This window comes from Phacochoerus africanus, chromosome 2 (assembly GCF_016906955.1).
Source record: "Phacochoerus africanus isolate WHEZ1 chromosome 2, ROS_Pafr_v1, whole genome shotgun sequence".
Classification (NCBI taxonomy): Eukaryota; Metazoa; Chordata; class Mammalia; order Artiodactyla; family Suidae; genus Phacochoerus; species Phacochoerus africanus.
Genome location: NC_062545.1, coordinates 193,834,477 through 193,859,996, shown reverse-complemented (window position 1 = coordinate 193,859,996; position 25,520 = coordinate 193,834,477). Strand labels below are relative to the sequence as shown.

The window sequence follows — 25,520 nt, the reverse complement described above, 5'->3', positions numbered from 1 at the left end:
TCCTTGTTATTCTACCTAAATGCCAACATCTGGATTCTTCCTATTACCTTGTTTACCTGTTTGAGGTAAGAGTCAGGATCCCATCTACAGAAGCAAGAGGTGAGGCAAGATCAGGGGGTGGGGGCAGGGAAGCCAAAAGGATCTGCTAAATAAAGACAAAGGTAAAAAGTTTCTGGAGCCACTGTTTCTTAAAAAAAGCTCTTCCAGGCAAAAGCCCCTTTCCTGAAGAAAAGCCAGTTGGTTGGACACCCATGAAGAAGGCTGGCCAGTGGCCACACCCCCTTCTTTAACAATCTGGCCACACCCCCTTCTTTAACAATCATCCTGACTGTTTTCTCTGGTTGGTCAGACTTCACAGAGAAGGGATCTGATCAGACATAGGAAGTTTCCAACCTGCATGCTAATCAACTCTCACAGGTCCCAAGGACTCAGTGTCTCAAACAGAAGTCATCATCTCAGTCTCTCATCTACACCTACTCAAGGCAGCAATGTCCTCCCCTCTCCCCAGTTCTGGAGACCTCAGTGTCCCCCAAAGTCCCCATCTCTCACTCAGCAGGTACAGTCAGAGTTCTCTGAAATCCCCTCCCTGTCCCCTTTGCCTCTCACCAGCCCACATCCCTCATTCCTGAGTTCCTGAAACTGCCTCCTGCCTTCTTTTTCTACCATCTGCTTCTCCCTTTCCTCAACCCATGGCACACATGGCATTCAGATTCTTCTTTTTGGCTGTGCCTCAGTCCAACAGAAGTTCCTGAGCCAGGGATTAAACCCTCATCATAGCAGCTGCCCAAGCCACAGCAGAGACAATGCCAGGTCCTCAACCCATTTTGCCACCAGGGAACACCCAGGTTCTTCTCCTTAAAACACCAATTGAAATGTCATGCTCAGGCACCTGTAAATACACACACAATGGTGTGCTTTCTTCCATACATCGAATTTATGCAAATTTAGCTTATGCACCCAAAAAGAGTGAGAAGGAAAATAATAACTATTTTTAAAATGCTGGTGCTTCTGCCCCCATTTCCCTCAATGAGAGCTGTATCAGAATAAGCCGAATCCACCTGCTGCATGCCTAGCTGGCCCCAGCTCCCGAGCACCTCTTACCAAGGGCACAAAGACCTGAATAGACCTTTCTCTAAAGACATACAGATGGCCAAGAGGCACATGAAAAAAATCTCAATATCACTAATTATTAGAGAAATGCAAATCAAAACTACATTAAGATACCACCTCACACCTGTCAGAATGGCTGTCATTAGTAAGTTCACAAATAACAAATGATGGAAAGGGTATGGAGAAAAGGGAACCCTCTTATATGGTTGGTGCAAATGTAAATTGGTAAAACCATTATGGAAAACACTATGGAGGTACCTCAGAAAACCAAACATAGAAGTACCATATGATCCAGCTATCCCACTCCTGGGCACATATCCAGACAAAGTTTCTTTGAAAAAGATACATGCACCCCTATGTTCATAGCAGCACTATTCACAACAGCCAAGACATGGAAACAACCTAAATGTCCATCAACAGAGGAATGGATTAAGAAGATGTGGTATATATACACAATGTAATACTACTCAGCCATAAAAAAGAACAAAATAATGCCATTCGCAGCAACAGGGATACAATTAGAGATTCTCACACTTAGTGAAGTAAGTCAGAAAGAGAAAGACAAATACAATACTATATCACATATCTGGAATCTAATATATGGCACAAAGGAACCTATCTACAGAAAAGAAACAAACTCATGGACCTGGAGAACAGACTTGCTGTTGCCAAGGGTGAGGGAGTGGGATAGACTGGGAGTATGGGGTTAGTAGATGCAAACTATTGCATTTGGAGTGGATAAGCAATGAGATCTTGCTGTATAGCACAGGGAACTATATCTAATCACTTGTGATGGAACATGATGGAGGATAAAGTGAGAAAAAGAATGTATGTAGATGTATAGCTGGGTCAATCTGCTGTACAGCAGAAATTGACAGAACATTGTAAATCAGCTATAATAAAATTTTTTTTAAAGTTTCAGAGGTTACTTTCCACCTTATCTTATGCAGACTCTAGAACTGACCCTACTATAAGACAAAGGAAATATACCAAAGTAGGGGGTTTTTTCCAGGTTGCTGGCCTATCAGTGACTTCACTGTCTATTTTCTACTTTTGGCTGTTTCTAATTTTCTATTAGCAAACATACTTTCATTTTCTAAAGCCATTTGAATTTCATTGAAGATTGCCTTGCTAAACCTTCAACGACTCCAACTGCTAACCCATTACAGTCCAGATACCTCCACCCAGCATCCGAAGGCCTCCCCAGGCTGGTCTCAAAGGGCGTCTGTCATCTCTCAAGCCCCTTCCATACACCAGGCCCCCAAAGGGAATGGGAATCTTGCATTTCATCTAACACACCGGCCACTTCTGCTTCACCTTAGGCCCAAAATGTCCTCCCTTTCTCTCCTCTCCTATCCAGATCCAACCTGCATTCAAGGGTGATTCCTGTATCAGCTGCTTCAAAGTTTTCCTAAGCCCGGCTCCACCCCATCCACCTCCCCACACCTGCCTTCTCTAAAAGAGCGGGTACACTAGTCTGGCCTCCCCCCAGAACAGTTTCTCCCTCTGCTGCAGCCCTTGCCATATCTAGCCTTGCACACCACAGATGCTCCAATAATGGAGGAAGTGAAGTGGATTGAATTGGATTGAACTGAACTGGACAGTCCTGGCTTGACATGGCCATATTCCTTAAATCAAAGTTTTGGGAAATTTGGCAAACTGACCATTCAGCAAGGCTTTCAATGGGTTGCTAATCACTTGTGACAGAACATGATGGAGGATTGAACATGATCAGCCATTTGCTCCTTGGTCAGTTGGGCCATTGGTCCTCTATCACTTGGACTTGAGGGACTGGCTTCCGACAAACGGGTCTCTCCATGCAGTGACCTGCTTTTCTGTGAACTGACCAGAGCAGTCATTGAGCAGCAGGGGGATGTAATGGATCCAGAGGCCCCCCAGCCCTTCAGAAGCACCCCAAGGCACCCCTTCCTGTGAGATCTGGGAAAAGCCAGGGGGCACTCCATCACCCTTTTGAGTGATGCCATGACTCATCCATCCCTCCTGGCACCTCGGTCTAAGGATTAGGACCCTCAAGGGCGGCACCTACAGCTGAAGGGCCAAGGGGGCATTCGGCTGCACCCACCCTGCCCTTCCTTGGCCCAGAGTGAAAGTCTGACTAAAGCTCAGTGTCTTTGCTTTTATAAATCTCTGCCTTTTAATGATGGCTTCAAGGCTGAGGGGAAAAAGGACCATTAAACTCACTGAATAAGTTAATGGGGCAGAGAGAATCTATTTCGGAGCCACCCCAGGCTATTTTCCTCTGGAGCTAAAGCCTGAATAAGCAAAAAGAAAAAATTAAAACCATAGAGCACATTGCCAATAAATAACCCCCAGTGTAATCTCTCAGCATCCAGGACTTCATTTGCAGAGATATTCTGATGCAGATCACTTGGAAAGCACCTCTGGTTTCAGAGTTGCACCTGCAGTAGAGGTTGGGGGCTTATTATCCACAGGTTCCTTCCCTCGCTGTGAAGGCAGGAACCCAGGGCTCCGACCTGGGCTCAGGGCCCTTTAGACCTCACAGTGAGAGAGAGCTGCCCCCATAAATGACAGCACACAAATCCGAGGCAACCCCATGACTCTCCGATCCCCAGCTACAGAGATTCCTTCAAAGACTCTCTAAGTCACTGTCCTGCAACTCAGAACTCCTCTCTTTCCTCTGCACCAACCGCCAACCCAGCATCTTGTTGTTTGGCCTGGACAGTGCCACCTCTTCAGAAAACTTCCTTCCTCCCCTTCTCCCCTTCCTCCCCCCTCCTCCTCCCCCTCCCCTCCTTCTACCCTTCCCCACTTCCTCCTCCCCTCCCCCTCCTCCCTTCCTGCTCCTTCTCCTCTTTCTCCATCCTCCCCATCTTCCTTTCTCTACCCTCCTCCTCCCCCTTCTCCTCCTTCTCCCCTGTTCTCCCTTCTCTCCTTCCCTCATCCTTTCCCTCCTCTCCCTCCTCCTCCCCCTGATCCCCTCTGCCTCCTCCTCTGCCTCCTCTTCCATCCTCGTTCCCCGCCCCCCTGCTCCTCCTCCCCAACTTCCTGCCTCCCAGCCTCCTCCTGGGAGAACAGGGCCTCCTTGAGCAAAGCTGGAAACAGGATTCTTAGGGCTTAGGAAGCACAAATAATTAAATAAGTCAAAACTGTTAGTAAATGTTGAGTCCCACTAGACATACATTGTTTACTCTTTAATATTTAAACATGTTAATTAAATCTCTGAGTAAACAAATTTATTTTAGCAAGTGGCACTCCTGAGAGAGAACTCCCTCCCACCATCAGGCACCCAGGGCCTTTCAGGTGAGGCCAGGCCTTCCTTGTGGCCTGTCAACATTTTGGCAGGTGAGGTCCCAGATCACTGCCCTTCCCAGGCAGGCAGGTCAGGCAGCCTGGGCTGAGCATTACCAGGCGATGGGCTCTAGCCCCACCGAGCACATCTGCCCTCTCAGGACCCAGGCTCCCCCTGCTCCCGACCTCCACAAAGTCCCACTGCCTCCAGGTCCCTGCATGAGCTCCCCCCATCCAGTCATTCATTCCTATGTTGCCCCAACATTTATGTAGCCAAGGCAGATGCTGAGCACTAGAAAGAAAAAGCTAAGACCGGACCCCAGTCCTCAACAAGCCCCCAGTGGACCAAGGAGAAGCCCACTTCCCTCGCCTTGGCCTGCTGTGGCCCCTCCCCACCGCTCCAGCCAGAACGAATGTCCTTAAGCTCCTAAGGTTCCCAGGGCCTCTTCCTGCTGTTCCCTCTACCTGGGCATCCATTGCATGTGCCCATGTGGGGCCAATACATCCTTCAGGTTCCAACTCAGCAGTCCCTTCCTCTGGGACCTCCTGCACATGCCCCAGTCATGGACTCCCATAAGCCCCTGTGCTTTCTCCAACACACTGATTGTGGCCATTTAAGATATACACTGAGTCATCTCCTGTTTAAAAGGATAGGCCTTCCGGAACCTCCTATCTCATTTAGATTTAAACTGAAACCCCTCCCCATGGTCCACAGACTGCCCCAACCTCACCTGCCTCGCCCCACCCCCTGCTCGCTCCACTCCATCCCCTACCCAACCCCCGCCTCCCTTCTATCTCAAAATATCCAGTCCATCCTCAAGTCCAAAGAGCTGCGTTTGCTGGAAACCTCTACCCGCGGGGCTATTCCCAAAGCTCTGTTCCCAGCTGACTATTCAGTTGAGAGCTTTATCTCCTCTTGCAGCCTCACCCAGGAGCAGCCCCCACCTCCCACCTCCAGTCAGGCCTCCCATCACACCGCTGTGCTTGGTTCCTTCCTAGAACCTATGGCTCTCTGGCATTACCTGAGTGACTTGTATCAACCCCTGCCCACTGACTTCCCAGGCCAGAAACTCTTATCTTGTGCATCTCAGCACATCATCAACATGCTGTGTTCGCATAAGTCTGTATGTGTCCTTACCCATCGCACCAACTCATCTGTGGGCTCTGAGAGATGGGCGCCCAGGCGGCCACAGCCCTGGGCTCAGCAACATCTCAGACCAAGGAGTACGTGGTGGGTGGGTCTGAGCACTCAGCAAGCAGGACTCCCAGTTACATCCTTGCATCTCGGGAGGAAAATACAGAACCAGGGGTGTTGACTGGCCTTCATCTGCTCATTGCACACAGGGCCCAGCCAACCCAAGGCCCAGCCAATGCCGCATGACCTGAGAGCATGGAGAACAGGGAGAAAACAGGTCAACTGCTGGCCAGAGAGGACCAGATATCCACCTGGCCCTGGGCTTCCTTGTTCCAGAGGGAATGAGGGCACCATGAGAGAACCATGAAGGCACATCCTTGGGCTGTCGACACCAGCCCAAGGTGCCCCAAAAGCAGCCCCCTGCTTCTTCTGCCAGCTTCAGCCCTGCTTCTGCAAAGCAGCACTTGGCAACAGAAGCCCCACAGGCTTTGATCAGATCCCAGCTCCACCACCTCCCAGCTGGGCGGTCTTGTCACCCCTGCGCCCCTCAATTTCCTCATCAGCAAGACAAAGACACAACAGCACCTGTTTTGGTGAGTCACACACCCTTGTCTACCCAAACCCAGATCTGCCAAAAGCAGCCCCATTGTCTGAACTGGCACAACCACTTTGGAAACAGATGTGGCAGTGGCTTCGAAAGTTAAATATCATATAGCCAGAAATTCCACCCCTGGGGACAGACACAAGAGTAATTCAAGCTTGTGTTCATAAAAAGCCTTGTACATGAACGTTTAGAGCAGATGTAGCCATAATAGTCCAAAACTGGGAACTGTGGGGTGCCAACAGGTAAGAGATGAAACAAACTCAGGTATTTCATGAAGTGAACTACTACTCAGCAACAGAAGACTCAGCTGTCATCTGCAACAGGGCGGATGAATCTCCAAAACATTGGGCTAAGCATATTGTGTGATTCCAATTATACGAAGCTGTAGGTCAGGTAAAAATTGATATATTGTGGGAAAATAGCAGAATAATGGCTACCTCTGGGAAGGTGAGGGCAGAGACTGGGGAGGGGCACGGGGCAACTTTCTGGGCACATGGTTATGCTCTGGATCTTGCTGGACTGGGGTTCCACGGATGTAGACATGTGTTAAAACTCAGGGAATGTATACTTGCAATTTACACATTTCATTGACTAGAAATACCACCTCCAATGAAAACAAATACTCAACTCCAGTTTAATGATATCCACACTACAGTATTTAGAGGGAGTAAACAAATATCCACAATTGCCTCTGAGATGCATCAGAAAAACAAGGTGGATGTGAGTGGCTAGAGGGACAGACAGAAGGAGAGACCCTGAGATAAAGCGAGTAGAGTGAAATATTAATTGCAGAATCCAGAAGGAGGGTGTATGGCTATTCACTGTACATTTTTCACCTTTTCTGTATGCTTAAAATTTTTCACAATGAAATGGTAGAACCAAATTGGGAGAATACCACTTATTTCCTTGTCTCAAGGCAAGAGATGCCAACCTTGTATCATGGCCCATTCCTTTGGGAAGTTCTTCCTTACTGCTCACCCCATAGCCTGGGGTCCCAGCCCTCTGTCACTTTGAGGGGGAACAGGGTGTATAACTTGGTGGTGACTCAAATGAAGTGCTCACTGGTAACTGTTGAAATAATTGATCAGTTGACAAACGAGAGAGAGAGAGAGTGCACCGTGCATTTGACATGCAGGTGTTTTCGGGTTTCCACCTGCATCTCCTCAACATTGGACCATCAGAGAACCATACTAGGGCCCCTCCTAGAAACTGCACTGGTTTGTGTGTGTCCCTCTCTTCCCCCTCAGTTTCTCCTACAAATGTGTAGCCTCCCTCGCAGGGCTCCTTGGCTCACAAGGGCCAAACAAGCAGATATGTTTAAGGCACCAAAACAGCTAGAGACACCAAAAAAAAAAAGAGGACAATTCAGCTTGGATGAACTTCTGCAGGTTTCTGCACTGAGAAAGTCTAAAGAAGACTCTGTTTCCATTTCAGCAGACATGCAAATGTTTGTGCCTCATGGTTGTTCTGAGATGAAATGTATCCCCTCCAAACTCCCAAGTCGAAGTCTTAAAAGCCCCTGCCCCTCCAAACATGGCTGTATTTGGAGAGAAGGTCTTTAAAGAGGTAATTAAGTTAAAATGGGGTCATCAGGCTCCCATCCATCATGACTAATATCATAAAATGAAGAGCTTAGGGCATAGACACAGAAGGAGGACCACATGAGGACCAGGGAGGACACAGCCATTTGCAGATCAAGAAAGGCAAGGTGCACAGTGATTAACATTGTTTTTATTTTAAATTACAAATCTGGTGGGTATGATCATCTTTTTATTGCTTAGACCTTTTATATATATATATATTAATTTTTTTGGTCTTTTTGGGGCTGCACCATAGCATATGGAGGTTCCCAGGCTAGAGGTCGAATCGGAGCTGTAGCCACTGGCCTGCGCCTCAGCCACAGCAACACCAGACCCGAGCCTTGTCTGCAACCTACACCCCAGCTCATGGCAACTCGGGATCCTTAACCCACTGAGTAAGGCCAGGGACTGAACCTGCATCCTCATAGATACATCAGATTCGTTTCCACTGAGCCATGATGGGAACTCCTGCTTAGAGTTTTTAAAGTGTCCTTCTAATAGAGGAAAAAGTAAAGGATATTGAACAACTTATGTGTCCATCCCCTGGAATTAATGCATATTACCATTCTGTCATAGGCTAAGATCTCAAAAAAGAGAAGGAAATCACCCCAAAGGAAGGTAAGGCCCCAGGCTTACCCTCACCTCCTCTCCTCTTTCTACAACCAAGACTCTCACGAAACTGGTTTGTATCCAGTCCACAGTTTCATCATTTTTACCACACATCTATGTATATAAACAATACATTACGTTGGTCAGTGTTTTTCATCTTATATACATGTTGTGTCACCCTGCAACCTGTTTTTTTCAGCAGCATTACGTTTTGAAAGTTTAGCTCTGTTACTATACAGAGAACAAGGTTGCTAGTGCAACCACTCTGCAGGATTCCAGCCTATCAGCATTCAGGGTTCCTCAGTCCCTCCCCGCTGCTGACATGTGAGCTGGTCCCCCATCCTTGTGCACTAAACGTGGGACCGTAGGCTCTGCTGTCAGCCTGGCTTTGAATCCTAACCCTACCATTCACAGCCATGGTCTTAGACAAGCTCTTGCATCTTTTGGCCTCAATTTCCTCATCTGTGAAATGAGAGTAGCTCTCCACTCATGACTGTGTGGACTCAGTAAGATGCCACCTAAACTACCTGGCCCAGAGCAAGTGCTCAACACCAGCAGCTGCTATACTGTGGGCTTCGGGGACCAGGAACACAGAGCTATCAATAGACGCAGGTCTGGACAACAAAGACCATCTCAAAGGTGGGGCTGGAGTGACAGGTAGGGCTCAGGTGGACAGAATGAAGGGCTTCCCAGCAAGGGAACAGCCTGACCAGAAGACAAAGAGTGGGACATATTGGGGAGTGTTTCAGGAATGCCCAGTAATGACTTTGGCTGGGGCAGACAGTTACCCCTGGGAGGGGGGGCACGGGGAGCGAGGCAGTGATGGGAGAGGTGCTGCAGCCTGAGCACAAATAGAAGTCTGTACTCAGCCCCGGGAGCAATTCAGACCCAACTAAGGCTCTTGAGGGGCAGTTACTGAATAAATTCCCTACCACCCTTCAGTTTTTTCAAGGCAACTCTGAGTCTGGATGGGCCTTCTAAAAAACAACTATGCTTTCATTTCTCACCTACAGGTCAGGTGACACAGGCCAGAGCATGTTCAGTCAAGTCCAGCCCTGCGGGGACAGGTGAGTGGGAGCCAAGGTCAGGATGGAGACAGGCACCATTTTGTGGGTGCAGAGAGAAGAGGTAAAAAGCAGACAGAGAGAGCACCATGGCTGGGTGAGTGCTGTCCTGGGAAGCCTCCTAACAGTCTTATGCAGAATGCCACACCACCTCTCACCTTGCTTCAGAGAGCCCGGCTTGAAAGTCACTGATGTGACAATATCCTCCAAGTGCAGTCCCCGGACTGCCTCACCTGGGTAATTACTAGACTGGCAGGGTCAGGGGCCCCCCAGCAAATCAGAATCAGGAACTGGGGCAGGGCCCCTCGGCCTGTGCTTTAGCCAGGCCTCCCTATGAGGGGGATGCAAGGCAAGTGTAAGGACCACCAGGACAGTTCCCACAGCCCTGCCCCCACACAGGATCCACCACCGCCACCCCCCCCACCCCCCTCCCTGGCCCTGAGATATCCTTCTGCAGCCTCAGTGCTCTCCGCTCTCTAGCCTTCCCCTCACCCACAACTTTCCCCCACCGTAGGAATACCAGTGGTCAGATGTCAGAGCCCAAAGGGCCCCCAGAATGCCTTGTCAGGCTCCTGATTTTTTTTTTTTTTTTTGGTCTTCTTAGGGCCGCACTCACAGCATATGGAGGTTCCCAGGCTAGGGGTCCAATCGGAGCTATAGCCACCCATCTACACCATAGCCACAGCAATGCAGGATCCAGGCCGCATCTCCAACATACACCACAGGTCACAGCAACTCTGGACCCTTAACCCACTGAACCAGGCCAGGGATCGAACCCACATCCTTATGGATGCTAGTCAGGTTTGTTAACCACTGAGCCACAAAGAGAACTCCAGGCCCCTGATTTTAAATATGAGAAAACAAAGGCTCAGAGGTGGCCTTGCCCACACTCACCCTGTAAGTTGGTGGCAGTGACAAGACAGACCCCAGAGGTCACTCTGTCCTGTCTGAGTGCTCTCATTCAGAGGACATTCTCGAGATATAGCCAGAAACACCCATGCCCACAAAATTCAGGGATCCCAAACTCCACTGGACCCCTAGACCCCTTCTTCCCACCACTGTCAGAAAAAGAACAGCACTGAATTGTGCCCTAGTAGCTGGGCTGGGAAGGAGGGCTGAGCCCAGGACTAAGGCAGACGGGGGTGGCAGGAGCTGAGGGAGCATCTGTGACACAGCAGTGTGATCAGGTGCTCTGCCACTTCCTGGCTGGTGACCTGGGACAAGTGCTATAGCCCCTTTGTGACTCAGTTTCCCCATCTATAGAATGAGGAGAAGGATGGAACCTGCATTGTGCTGGGAATGAAAGGGGTTAAATCAGACTGTCCTTAGCCCAGCACTGGGGATAGTCACTGCCCAGCATCTGCTCACCTTAGGATGAGTCAGGTCTCCCCAGAAGATTCCTCCTGCAGCTGCTCTGCTGAGGCAAGGCCAAGGCCCACAGGACAGGGAGTGGGGACAACAAGATGCCCCACACTCAGGTGCAGGTGTACGTATTGCCTCCATGCAGGATCTGCTGTGGGTCTGCGAGATATTCTGGTAGCAGTGAGATGGTCCTGGTGGACAGGTCTCTAGGGGTGGCCTCTAGGATGCTGTCTACTGGATAAAACAGTCCCTGCCTTCTGGAAACCTCACACCCACCAGCAAAAAAAAAAAATGTCCAGGAGCCTGACCCCCTCAGGGCACATAGGTGCAACTCCAGAGAGTTTCTGCTGGACTGAGATGCTCAACGAGCCTCCCCCTCCATCCAGCTACCCAGCGGGCAGGTGAGGCCAGATTCCCGGGAAGGTAACTCAGCGGAGTCCTAAGGCCAGAACATGCATGACCAGAGGCTGGGCATCAGCACCCTGAGTAACTGACAGAAGGAAGCCAGGTGAGGGGACCAGCAAGTCACCTGGATAGGGACACAACTTGCAGCCCAGGACTGGGGGAGGTGGGACAGGGAACAGGGAAGGACCAGTCGTTTCCATGGAGACAGGATGTGACCCTGGACAATGACACCTGCATGCATGCAGGTCAGGGAGGGATAAGGTCACTTGTCCTGCACCAAGGCTCCCTTGGGACCCCAGGTCTGAGCTGGGTAAGGGGTGGGCCTATCCGGGACGAGGCCAGGGCAGGGGCAGGCCCACAGCTGGCTGGGCAGACAGGGGCTGGGCACTGGGCATGCACTGGTACTCGTACCCCCATCCCATGGGAAAGGAAGGCTGACTTCCCCGCAAGTCACCTCTGCCAGGACTATCCTCCAGGAGCATGGCCTGGGGACAGCACCATCCCCTTCCCCACAGCCTGCAGGTAGACACCAGGTGGCAAGAGAAAGGGCTTGACCTTACACATCCTGTAACTAGGTGGGGAACAGGCCCATCGGGCCGCTGGCTGCTGTTCTCCCAGCTCTCACAAAAGGGCCAGCCCATCAGAGGCTCTCCAACCAACTTGCAGAATAAACTCAGAAACACAGAACCCAGCCAGTGCCTTGGGAGTGACACTTGGGATCTACTCCTGAACACGCTGTCCCTTGGTCCCCCCACCACCACCGCCCCTGCCCTGTCTCACCGCCCCTCCCCCAGGCTTCTGGGAATCACCATCCCCACAAACTACTGACCCCCAAATCTTTGCCTCTCACAATAGCCATGAATGTGACAGGGAAAGAAACATAGTTCTCCTCTCTTGCCTTGGATACATTCTGTCCTTTAAGGTACCATGGGGCCTCTGTGGACAAACAGCAGGGCTAATGAGTCAAGGTCATGGCCAAGGCCATGCCCTGATGCCAGCTCCACTGTCCCCAATGAGATGGACTAGAGAGCAGATAAATCTAAAATTCTTAAATCTCCATTTAAAAAAACTACACCCTCTTCTGTTCAGGGAAGCTACATTTTCATCTCTATCCAATTTTTGTTAAACTTTCCATTAGATACATTGTCTAAAATTCCACCCCTGCTTGTCTTGAGACAGCGCTTTGAGCTATGGATCCCTTGACTAATCCTGGCCACACTGACTCCACTCTAAACTCCAAGAGGGAGGATATGCGGCTTTTATTTTTGCAGCATTATATCCCAAGACTTAGCACCATGCCAGGCACATGGCTGGAGCCAGGAGCTGGGACCAAAGGGGGTTGACTCCCTCCCCTGTGGTCCTGCAAAAGGAAGGACAGGACCAGTCCAGCTAGTGCCTCTGCCCACCCTTCCGATGCTGGGGTGGACCTGGTCAGGCAGTGGGCACCCCAAGGCCTGGGCCCAGATGCAGCTCAGCATCCTCGGGACAGGGCGGGGGTGGGGGTGGGGGGCACATGCTGCCAATGCCCGGCCCCGTTAGCTGTCTGTTATGCACTTGGAAGACAGTCCTTTGAAAAAACAGGATGCAGGACCTCCCCTTTACACCTGCTCCAGGGACAGGAGCCAGGCGCCCCTGGAGGACACAGGGCCTTCCCATGGATGAGGGGAGGATGCTTCAGCCCTGGACCATAACCCCTCGAAGCCTGCACTTCTTTCTGAGCTGTTCCCTTCACTGCCAGGGGTTAGGAGGGGCCCCCACTCACTCTGACAGCCTCAAAGACAAGGTTCCTGCCAAGGGAATAAAACTACACCCTCCTCCATGGCCTTGCCCCCTCCCCATCTCTCATGTTATTTCCCACTTGGTATCTCATCGCCACATTTGTTCAAATGACTGCCACTTAAGAGGTGGCAAGGAGTCAGAAACACAATCTGGAGCAAAGCTGATATTAAATAACTTCCTGAGCCTGGCACATCTGCCAAGGTTCCCTCCTGGATCTCAGGTGGATAATAAAGAAGCTACACGAGATGAGAAGGGAGAGGCATCCCAAGTCCAGCCTCACCACCACGCCTCTGCCAGGGGAAGGCCCCTCCCTTCTCTGGGCTGGAATTCTGCACCAGCAATGCCTGAAGTAAATACCTCCCATGTGAACCCTCCACCGCCCCCCCCCAACACACACACACAACTAAAGAATATAAAAGGATGTCTGACACTCAAATACAAGCTGGAAGAGCACTTCCAGTCAACCAGCCCTGATTTCCAGATAAGCATGCTGTGATCCAGAGTATCATGGCTGAGGCCAACCAGATAGAGAGTGTGGGTTAAAGTATCTCAAGAAGAGTAACACCCAAGGAAAACACCAGAAAGGATCTGGCTGTTAGATGCCAGGACTGGTTAGCTGCAGTGAAGTCAGTCAGTTACACAGCTGTGTTCTTCAGTGGTGGCCTCCTGCCATTGGCCTAGGCAACAAACACTCCCAATGGCCATCACCACTCCCACATTCTCAGAGCATCATCTCTAGCTGCTGGTATTTGAAGGGGAGAGGAATTCAACTGATGGATCCTCTGAAGCCTGATGCAGATTCAGTCTCATTTGCCCCAAAAATAGCCAATGACTCCCCAACTCTGCCCACCATCTTCACCCCACCAGACCAGGCTACACTGTTGTTCCCCATTATGGCCACTTGGTGTCGCTGCTGGCCCCACTGAATTGGAACTGGACAGGCTCTCCTTGAGAAGTAAAATGACCACACCAGGCCCATAGAATTCCATAAATATCTCCTGCACAATGTCCTAACTCCCTCCTTCTTCCACCAAAAGACAGATGGTCAATCATGGAGAATCCATTGTATTCTGGACACCTTCCACACATATATAGTTTAATACTCACAGCAGCACCTCCCATTAACATCTTACTTTGCAGGTGAAGAAAATGAGACCCTGAGAAATTAAGTAACTTACTCAAGGTTCAAAAAAAAAAACACTCAATGAGGAGGGCAAGGGCAAGGATTGGAAACCAGAGTTTGATGCCAAATTCCATGACCTTCCAATAGGTACTCCAGACTCCCTTTGAGATATCAGACTCCGCGTTATGGTTCTGGTTAAATCAAGTTGGTTTGACATGACCCTCAGAGATGCCGGCATCTGGGAAGAAACCATGGGCAGTTTTGTTCAAAGGCACAACCCCAACAGAGCAGGATAAGTAGCCTTTCCCTCCCTGCAGAAACCATGGTCTAGTGCCCTCTTGTGGCAGAATATAGAACTGGAATGAACGTGTACAGGAGGCTCTCCAGGGTGGATTGGGGCGATTTAGAGGTCCCCTCCCTCCCACTGGAGTCTCAAATTCTTTCTCCCAGGGCTGGTCCTGGAGCCCCATATGTAGCTGAAAGGTCTAGCCAATTACAACACTAGGAAGAGAATCACCCAGTGAAGCTACATAAGGCAAGAAGAGCAGTAAAACCACAGGGAGCAGTACCCACAAAGGGCTGGGTGCCCCTGAGTTATTGTGCATGGAGGATCCTGGCATCCAAACTCCTGAGGCTGGGGAGGGGGGAGGCAGGCAGCAGGAAGGTTCTACTTGGACACTGCCACTTGGTTTCCCAGCTGAGGCTCCCAGTAGGAACCGTAGGAATCTCCCAGCTCTTCTGGGATATGTGTGTCTCAGCCACTTTGCCACCTTTTCCAAATACACACCATCTTGGTCCTTCTGTTGCCCCCCTCAGCTCTGTCCCAGATCATAGCCCCCTCTAGTCCTGCTCTTCAAGGATCCAGAAATGCCCCCTGCCCTCACCTCTGAGCAATTCCTATGGCACCATTTGCCAGTGCGGCCTCTATGCACCAATCATATGCCAGGTACTTACTATAATCTCATTTAATCCTCACAACTACTCCAGGAAGATGGATCTAGTTAGCCCAGTTATTAAGATGACATAATGGAGGCTCAGAGAGGTTAAATAACTTGCCTAAGCTCACAGAGGGACAGAGCCAGGATCTAAAGTGAAGGTTATCTGGCCAAAGAAGTCACTATTCTTCCCACAACACTGAGTTGCCTTCTGAACAAAAGAAACATTGAAAATCTTGGGGCCCAGGATTTGTTCTAATGGAAGATCTTGGATTAAAAGATCAATCTTCCAGGGTATACAAGATGAGCTAGAAGGAGGAGAGGCTGGAATCAGAAAGAACAGAGGAGAGTCATAAAAAGCATCCATGCCTGTGGGGATGAAGTTCTGGACAGTGGTAATGAGAAGAGGGAGAGGCCAGCATTAAGAGTTTAACACACACACACACACACACACACACATACACACTTGCATGTTCTCATCAAAACCGTCAATTAACCTAGCAGTACCAGTATTATTTCCCATGAAGAAACTGAGATCAAAAAAGCAGCCAGACCAGGGTCACACAGCTGGGAAGAGGCAGGTTGAACTCAAGCTTCATGTAGTACATGCCATCCATAGGCAAGGTTGTATGTGCAAATAATCTCCAGCCCAAAACAACGGCCACAAATGTTAGCTTCATCAATCCTATTCAGGGAACCAGCCTCAAAAACATATCAGAAATAAGTATGTGGGGAAAGACTGACCACAGCAGAAAGGGGCCCACCTGCAGCTCCAGGTCCAGCAGCCACAGGATGGCCTTCAGGGCAGAGCTGCAGGCCTCAGTCCCATGAGCTCAGGACCCACCCCAAAAGTGGAGGGATCCCATCTCCAAAACTGATTGGTTAATTTAGTTAAAATAATTGGTTAATTAGTGCATCAAGGTTCCTTTCTGGCCTGACTAAGTGATATGGAACAAGACAGCCCCTGCTCAAAGACGAGAAGGCCTGGAGCAGCCAGAGAAAAGCCCAAAGCATGCACAGAATGGAAACAGTCAAAACCAGCCAGAGCAGGCAGAGCCCAGGACCCTGGTTTGCAAGGCACTCTGACACTCATCACTTCAGATGGGTATCTCTGAGAGCAGAGATGGTCTAGAGAAGTTGAGAGCTGGTATTGCATCAGGACCCTGTACTGCCTGAGCAGCTACTTGGTGTCTAAGCAATTCCCAAGCTTGACATGGGGTGGGGTGAGCACAGGGAGAGATGTCTCCACAGTCGGCTGGGGGAGTTCAGAAAGCTCCCTTCTCACAGGACACCAACCTGCAGGGTAGTCAGCTATCCAGTTCTCTGTGCCTCATCATGATTGGTCTTCCTGGGCAGGAACTATGTTCAGTTCATTCATCTCCATTACCCTCTACAAATGTGATGACTCCTCCTGCTTCTGCTGAGACCCACTTGGTGGGAAGGAGGGCACTCCAGCTGATGTGCGTCCCCCCAGGGCATTCTGACGCTGCCTCCTGGGACACCCAGGTCCAGGAGATGCCCACGCCTGGGCTGCAGGTAGGATCAGCGCAGCTAGCTCTGTTGAGAGGCCCCGCCAAGGGGAAAGCTGACCTCCCTGCTCAGCCCTGGCTCAGGAGTGGCTCTGAAAGTCAGGTCAGCGGGTGTACGTCTTACCAGACTAGAGTCACACCCCCAGCTCCTGTGGAAGGCAGCCACCAGGCTCAGATGGTCTCGTGCGCAGCACTGCCCTCTGGTGGCCTCTGGGAGTGGAGTCGCAGAAGATCTTGGCAGGCAGGAAGCCAAAGGCTTTAGGGCTTGTTTACGGAGACCTCAGTCGTGATGTGCACAGAACACAGAGATGCAGTTGTGCGTGCGCAAAGACGTGCCAGATGATCGCACACAGCCCAGTTTACCCTGGGGGGCTGCCGAGATTAGGACTGCGATTCTAAAGTCGCTGCCTTCATCCCCTTTCTCCCTCTGCAGGAGACAAAGGGCTCCATTCCCGTCTCTGGAAGAGCCCAGGGCCCTCAGCCTCAGAGCAGATGCCACAGGGCAGGAAAGGTGCCAAACCGGATAAAGAGGCGACCTCGGCCTCCTGGTCTCCCTATGCCAGGAACTCAGGGGGTTGATTGAGTCAAGTCCATACACCTCTCTGGGGCCTCGGGTCCCTTCCCTGTAAAACTAGGTTTGGCCCCAATTACTTATTTCTGAGCCCCTTTCCAGGTCAGATGATTTATGGTTCAAAGTCTTGATCTCCTCCCTAATTCAAAAACACTCCCAGATGTCTAGAAATGGGAATAACCAACATGGTGCCTTATTGCTTGGAGAGCCCATGGGTATGTGGTCACCCTGATCTGACTGTGACCCTCAGAGGGAGCTTGGCGCCAATTCCCAGAGGTGACCTCAACTCCCAGAAGAGGAAACTGAGGCCAGAGGCCCTAGGATGTGATGAATTCTTCCAGCCAAGAAGTAGCCATGTGGAATGTCTCCACAAAGCCCTGCCCTGCAATCTAAGCAGTGTGCTGGGTGCCCCAGCTCTCCGTGGGGACAGCCACTCCCATGCTCACAGCTCATCCCTATGGAGAGACAGATGGAGCTTACCGGAGCAGTGGGGACAGAGAGATGGGGCAAAAGGAGGGTAGAGGGGAGTAAAGGCTGCTTGTTTCAGGAGGAGGCAAGAGAAGGGCCCAGAGGAACAGGATAGGTGCTCTCAACATCGGCCTCCTGCTCTAGCTGGACATGTCAGACAGCCCCCTGCCACTCTGTATCCAGGGGCAGCTTAATGCCCAAAGCCCTCTGCTTTTCCATCCAGGCTCTCCTGGCTATGGGTAACCAGAGACTGTCCCGCTGACCCTGTCTCAGCCCAGAGTGGAGCTGGCCAGGATCCAGCCGCCAGCTTCCTAAATCTCCATCAGCCTCAGATGGTACCTGGTCTCCTGGGGGACCTGACCTGACTTCAGGGGCCAGGCCACCACAAGTCAGTCAAGGAGGCCTGGGGAGAGGGCTTGGCTGAGACACAGCCCGGGGGGCGGGGGGGGGGGGGGTTGCTGCCAGGAACAGGTCAGGAAGATCCAGAGCCTCCTCACCATTCAAGCCTATCTGTGACAGTGCTGGCCCATGCTCCTGGCCAACACCAGACCCATCATTGTCTCATTGGCAAGGGCAATTCTCGCCTAGGGAACTGGAATGTTCTAAAATAAAGGATCCACCCAGACTCCCATGTCTACCCTTTTAGTTTATTAATTCAACATGACGGTCGTAGATTCCTGAACGTGTGTGTGTATGCCAGTATAAGAACATAGCAAGAGTACAGACAATAGAGTTTAACATTAAATGTCAAACTTCTCTGTCATTGATTGGCTGTGTGAAATGAAGCAAGTCTAATTCCATCTCTGGGCTCATCTTCCTCATCTACATTTACAAAAGGGGAGTAATAACAAGACTTATCTCCTAGGGCTGGTGTGAGGCCATAATGCGGTATAGTGCCTCTAAGTACTTGGAACAGAGTCTGGAACATAGGAAGTGCTCAGTAAATGCTATTCATCATAAGCTACCATGTATCCACTGCTTTCTCTTTGCTGGGTGTGACACAGGTCACTGACTCTAAAAGTGCTGCTCAAAGGTAGCTGTTGTCATCTTCACCTCCCAGAGGAGGGAAGGGGCTCAGCAAAGCTCAGAAGAGGTCAGGTCCAGAGGAGCTGCTGGGGACACTAGCCACTGGTTTCCTCTCCCTGCTGGGTGACTGTCTGGGGACAGAATCCTGAATCTTCCACCACCCAGACGAGGGACACTTTCACTGGGACAAGCTCGATGGGGGGACAGGGACAGAGGTGAGGCCAGAAAGGACAGGGTCCAAGCTGGCTGTGCCCACAGTTGCCCGGCCCTGTCTGTAAATAAACCTCTGCAGAGCCCTCATGGAGCACAATTCTAATTGGCGTGAGCTGCAGGCTGAGAGGGGCCCTGGGGCTGCCAGCCTCACATAGTTGCTGCCTCTAGGGACCCTGGATTTGGAAACATCGCTCCAGAGGGAGACAGTCATGGGCAAGGCTCTGGCTTTGACAGAATGCCCAGAAAGGGCATTGCAGCCGAATAGGAGAAGTCGGCACAGGCATCTGGGAGGGACGTCCTCCAGGGGCCCGGGGGGCCTCAAGTCCCTGCCCCTCTCCATGTCTCTCCTGGGATCCTCATAGCAGAAGTGTGAGGATGCTCAAGGGGCTTCTGAACATTTTGCAGGGCATGGAGCTTCTGGACTCTTCATCCCTGATTATCAGAGGGAAGCTGCCAGCACATGCAGCCCCCAGAAGCAGTTGTGCTTCTCCAAGTGGAGGCAAGAGGCTCAGGGGATGACAGACAACCTGAGCTGGGGACTCAGATGGTCACTGATACCTCTGGGTGATCAAGGCCAGCCTCTACCCAGGCCATGCTGAGGCATAACTGCCAGGACACTCGGCCACCCTTCACAAGGCCCTGCAGAGGGGCCGCTCCCACAATGCTGCCCTTTGGGACTAAAGGAACTTTCTAGATGAAAAGAGCCTACCTCTCCCTTCCCAATGGCCAGAGGGTGTCCAGCTGCAGGACACAGCCTGGCAAAGAATGGAGCGGAGGGAACCAGAGAGGCCATGGAGCACCAGAGGAAGAGCCTCGAGACAATTCCAGATCTTTCTTTTGTGAGACTCAAGTTCTAGTCTTTGTTTTGTCAATTGGGAAAATGGGGCCAACAACCCTGCTTACATATTTCAGGTAGCTGTGGCAACAACTGCAAACTGGAAAACATGAAGAAATGAACAGGGGAAGATCACGGAGAAGAAGAATTTGCTCCAAGGGACAGAGGACAGGTCCAGAAGGCTACTCGGGCCAGTCTTTAGTGAGATGGTCTGGTTCCCTCTGCCACCCAGCCTGCTCCCTCCTCACATGCCCCCACCCCTCCTCCCAGTAACCAGCCCCTCCCTGGAACAGAGGCCAGGCAGAGCTGGGGGCTTCAGGACCACTTCTCCTCTCATCAGCCTGGCTCCCTCTCCAGCTCAGGCCCTTCCAACCACCCAAGCTGTTTTGATGATGTATGCTTTAGCAATAAAAAATTTATCTTCTAACCCCAAAACACTCATATTTATTAAATTATATGCTTATACATCTTCAATCCATACATTAAATATTAAAGATTCCCTTTTCTAGACAAGAATAATCCAAAAAAAAAGTTCTAATGTTTTCTTCTCACACCCAGCTGAGGCCCCGGCTCCAGCAACACACCAAAGCTTTGCAGAAGGACACCTCCTGCCTTGAGCTCATGGTGGAAAATGGGGAGGGCCTTAGTGCTGGGCGTCCGGCTTCTCATGAGAGGTGGCAAGACCCAGCACCTTCTTGCTCTGGGTGGCATTTGGTCTGGGCAGTTACTCCAACCCGGGTGATCCAGAATTCTCTAGAGGTGGAAAGGGAAGGAAGGGAGGGAAAATGGCCAGTGGCCAATGGCCAGTGAGGGAGCACTCACTGGCCTCCTCCGGGGGGCATCACAGGGTCAGCACCAATCCCAGAGGTGTGCCCTTAGCAAGTGGCCTTCTTGGGGGTGGCTCTTGGGCCCTGGGCTGGCATAGGTCCAAGCTGGAAGGGCCACTGCCCCATGGCCTCAATTCATCATTGCATTCCCAGGCTCAGAAAGGCTACCATCTTCTGTGGCCCACAGCAGGTAAGGGGTAGATCTGGGGTGAGACCGCGTGTCCCATACCTTTCTCTAATCCTACCTTGCCACTGGCCAACTGGAGGCCCCAGAGGGAGGTTAGAGATGGTGTCTGTGATCCCAGTATAAGCCACTGGACATGGGGACCCCAAGCAGCAGCAGAAATGTCATGATACTGGCAAAGGCCATCATCCTGAGGGAGGGCCACGGGCTACCCACATTCCCACCAAAGAGCCACTAGGGCAGGGACCTGGTCCACCGCTACAGTTGAAGAGCATGAGGCAGCAGGCAGAGACCATCAGGGCCAGAGTGGAGAGCTTCCCGTGAAGTGTACATCAGTGCCCCCCTTCACGGCAATGCAACCCACTTCAGCCACGCAGCAGGGTGGTTGGCCTTTGGCAAGAGGCTGGCTGACTTCTAGGCTCTGGGCTCAACCCTCAGGGGCTGGGACAAGCAGGGCTGGTTCTACCCAAAGGTGTCGTGGGCTCCGGTCCCCTGGAGCTGCTGAGCAGGTGCCCTGGGCCCGAGTGTGACTCAGAAGACTGCCCTGGGCTGCAGATTCCAGCATCAGGGAAGGCCCTCCAGGAAGACCTGGGACCCACCCACCAACAGACTGGCCTCCACACAAAACCTCAGGGCCTCTGCAGTCCAGGGTCCCCTGCTTTCCTCCTGGAGGTACCTCTTTCCTAAGAGCTATAACCACTCTCTGTTCTGATCTCACCCCAAAGGCTCCTCAATCCTCTGCCCAACTCCCTCAGTCTCCTGGCTGAGCCCCAAAATGTTCTTGGGGCCTGGTGCTCACCCCTGCCTGCAACCCAGCTCCCGCTGGCAACTGTCCAGGCTGGCTCTCCCCTCAATCCTTAGAAAAGTTAAGAATCAAGGGGTCAGAACGGTAGCCAATGCCCCAAACAATCCTTCACCCAGCCAGGGGAGGGCCTGTGGGGAAGATGGAGATAAAGGGACCCGAGAGCAAGAAACACCAAGAACCTGGCACCTGACAGTCACAGCCAACAGCCCATGGTCATCACAAGCCCAAGAGGACCCAGCCCAGAGATGCATCTTCTCCCACTAGACCTTCTTGCTAACAGTCAAAGGATGCACCATTGCAACCCAGCCCAGCAGCCCTGGCCTAGATGGCCACCTCCCAGCCACCACCCTTCTGCCTTTGTGACGTAAGAGCCTGGTTGGGCGCGGCCCACATGGACCCTTCTAGGTAAGGTTACTGTGTGGCAAGAGCTCCAACAGAAGAGGAATGGGCATTGGGAACAGAAAGAGGCCAAAAGGCAGGGCCCCATGGGAGGCTCACCCTGATGCCTCGTAGCCGATTCCCCCTGAGACTAACCCACCACAGGTGCCCTCAGCCAGCCTCCAATGGGTATCCAGGAGCCACCTCACACACTAACCCCTGAGAGGAAGTATCACAGGGACTCTCTTGTCCCTCTGAATACTCAGCTGTGAGTACCTGAGTGAAGGCACCTGAGTGAAGGCACCTGAGGGAAGGACCTCAGGTCTCCACTGCCCCGAACAGGAGGGTGGCTCTGCAGAGGCCACTGGGGTTCCCTGAGTGAGGCCTGCTGGACTCCAGTTTCCCTTGCCTCTTCCTCATCCCCCAGAGTCTGGCCAAACTGCACCATCAGATGTACACCAGCACCATGAGCTTCAGGCTGGCGGAAGCCTGAGGACCCTGGATGCCACATCTCTGAGACCATCAGAAATCTGAAGACCACACTCCTTCCCAGTAAAGCCCAGCCTCTGACTGAAGCCCCTCTTCCAGGTCCCACTGAAGTGAGACCCCTCCTCTGCCTAGAGGGCTCTGCTCTGCCCTCCAGGCCCTCCTTCCGGCCCTCCAAGGTGGCCCTGCAGAGCAGGGGCCTGGGCTTTAAGGTCAGACAGCCGGAGGGCAAAGCCTGGTCACTGCTGGGGCTGTGTGGCCCCGAGAAGTTACTGTGCCACCTGAGCCTCCACTCAGGGGTAGGACATGGGCAGTGGCATCAGCTTCCCAGGGCGAGCATGACTTTCCTCCTTCTCTCCCAGGCCTCAGCCTCTGGGCAGGAAGGCTGGGCCTCCCCAGTGCAGTCAATACCAGCCATCCATAAAACAGGGCACTGGGGAGAAGACAGGGTGAGGAAGGGTCATCTGACCCATGACCTCTGACCTTCCCCCACCTGCCCCTGGGCAGGGCTCCTGTGGGAATCCAGTTCCCAGGTTCTCAGGTATTGGGTGGGTTTAAGGAAAGAAGTCTCAGCTTCCCAGCAGTGTCCAAGTCCTAAAACAAGGATAGGGACACACAGAGGGAGTCCCAATCTCTTCTGGGCTCTGTCCCTCCAGATGTCCTTTTGGGGGTCCTTCAGTGGCAAAGGGGACAAGAAGCCACCCCATCCCCTCTCATCACTGACCATTCCAGCAGCCCCATCTTGGACCCTCTGCCTGGAAAGACCAACCCGACTCTTTCCTATCAAACTCCTTGCCCGAGCTTCATTTTCAGATGAGGGACATCTCTGTGTGGCCATAAAGAGCCTCTGTGATTGTGACCCTTCCTGCCTCCCACAGGCTTCTTACTGATACACATCTCCTTGGAGCCAAGAACAAGCTGGATGAGGCTCACCAGCTCCCAGAGACCCACACTGGGCACTGGGGCACCATCTCTCCAGCCCTTGGCCCACCTGTCCTGTCCCCTGGAGCCCCCAAGGTCCAGCTCCACTGTTAGCCTCCCCCCGCCACACACACACACATACACCTGCCCCACAGTTCACTTCCAAGGCAGAGTTTCCCTGACAATCACTCCCACCCTGCTCCCTGCATCCTTGGGGATGCTGGAATGCTGTGGCCTGCAGGTGGGAGAAGCTGCTTTGAGTCCATCCTGTTTCTCCCGCCTTTCCCCCCCACCCCCCACCCCAACATTTGGCTGTTTATCATGTCACCCTGAGCCAGCCAGGTTGAATGTGGTGAAGGGGTGAATGGCGGAGCCAAGATATGGGTCAAGCTAGTCTCCTGGGTCAGGAGTCAGGGATACCTCCTGGGCTCTACATTCCCCTCAAACTGAAGCTGCAGGGACAAGAGCAGAGTCTCCATTAAGCCAAGAGGGCTGGAGGGCTTTGGAAGGAGCAGGACTGCAATTCCTCCTGGCTTTGCAGCCCCATGGCGCTGAGTCGAAGGGAGGGCTGAAGGCTGGGAGAGCTGCGCCCAGGGCAGAATCCAGCCCCTCCTGAGTCCACCCAAATGCCCCCCTCAAACCCCATCCAGGACTTCAGTACCAACCCTTCTCATCATCCCACCCACTTCAGGGGTCTCCAAGGGGTGGGGACCTTGAGGGGACCTATCCCCTGAGCACTCCCAGTGCTATCCACACCCTTCTCTGGATGGGGAGGGCGCTCCTGGCCAGGATCAGTAGAAGAAAATCTGGGCAATCTCCCTCTCCCCACCCATGCTTCTGCCCCCATCCCTGCCAAAAAAAAAAAAAAAAAAGACAGGCCACCACAGTTCTCACTCAGATGGGGCAGAACCAAGCAAACGCTGGTCAGAGTTCAATTTTCCAAATAAATGGATCTGCACGATCATATAAGAAGCACCACCCCAGAAACGCGCAAGCCTTCTCGCCTCCTTCACCATCCTGACTGAATTACTGAAACAGTTATCAAAGCTCCAACAGGGACGGGATCTGGAGGCGCCCAGATGCAGATGAGGGTGGGAAAGGAGGTGTGGGGGGGTGTCTCGGAAATGCCCAAAATGGGGTTGGAGAGGGCGGGCGAGAGGGAAAGGGAAGAGGCAGGCGTCCATGACGGCCTCGACATGTCCAAAGTCTCCCTGCGAGCAGCCAGCTCCCAACTTGTTTACTTGACAGCGTGTTTTGCTGTTTCCAAAAGGAAATAGTTAAAGCTCTCGGCTGGATCGCGAGCAGTCCCTATCTGTCACCCTTCCTCCAGACTAAGCGCTGCCGCCGCCGCTGACGCTGCCGGCGCGGCTTCCAGGGAATCGAACCTCGTCTACTTTATTCCACTTGAGAGTGACCAAACTGTTGCTATTTAGTAGGGGGCAAAGAACCCGATTCGCACACTCGAAACAAGCCAGGTGGGGGTGGGGGTGGGAACCGGGCCCCGGGTGCCTCCAGCGGGCTGGGGTCCTCTCCGGGGAGAGGCATACACACGCAGCGCCGGATCACGCCTCGCCAAGGCCGGAGTCACCTGGAATACGCAGCCCGAGAGCATCTCCCGAGCCAGAGCGAGCCTGAAGCGCTCCCGGCGGGCGACCGGCAGCGGCGAGCTGGGGCGGGTGGAGGGCCGGCTCCCGGCTGCGGGCCGGCGGGCGGGCAAGAAGGAGACGCGGAGCGAGCGGGGAGGCGGGTTGGGGAACGGCCGCCTGACTTACATGGAAGTGATATTCCTTGAGATGTCCGTGATGTTGATGCTGGCATTCCCATTGCTGTTCCCTGAATCCTGCCCTTCCAGGAGGGGGAAGAGGTTCCCATCGTCCGGCCGCCGGCAATTGATCTCAGTCTTGCTGCAGACACAATTTGCAGGGCAAGCCAGCACGGAGCCCACATAGTCCAGCCAGACGCTTCCCAGCAAGAAAATCCGCCAGAAACTACACTTGGCTGGGCAAAGAGAGACATCCATCTCCGATCGCTGCTTCTAAAAAAGAGGAGGAGGAGAGGAGAGGGGGGTGGGGTGGGGGGAGTGGGGAGAGCTGGGGGGGAAGGAAACAAAGACGGCGAGGGAGGGGGGAAGGGGGAGGGGGGGCCTCTGCCTTTGAAACGCCGTGCGATCAGATGCAAAATCCTTCAGCGTCTGAAACCATCGCGGCCGCCGCCGCCGCCGCCGCCGCCGCCGCCGCTGGGTGGGAGCCGCGGGGAGCGCCTAGTGGCGCGGTCTGCCTGGCATGGTGGCCGGCTCGGCGC

At 52.6% G+C, this 25,520-nt stretch overlaps 1 protein-coding gene across 3 annotated transcripts in view; it reads right to left on the bottom strand.

The window, feature by feature from the left end:
- The window catches only part of NTRK3 (neurotrophic receptor tyrosine kinase 3), a 380,311-nt gene extending 355,015 nt beyond the window's left edge, over positions 1–25,296 (bottom strand). For all 3 annotated transcript variants that reach the window (XM_047767504.1, XM_047767505.1, XM_047767506.1), the window contains exon 1: positions 24,992–25,296. In XM_047767504.1, coding sequence (XP_047623460.1) covers positions 24,992–25,239 — 248 coding nt within the window. In that variant the 5' untranslated portion in view covers positions 25,240–25,296. The remainder of the gene's footprint in view (positions 1–24,991) is intronic.
- Between the last annotated feature and the right edge of the window lie 224 nt (positions 25,297–25,520).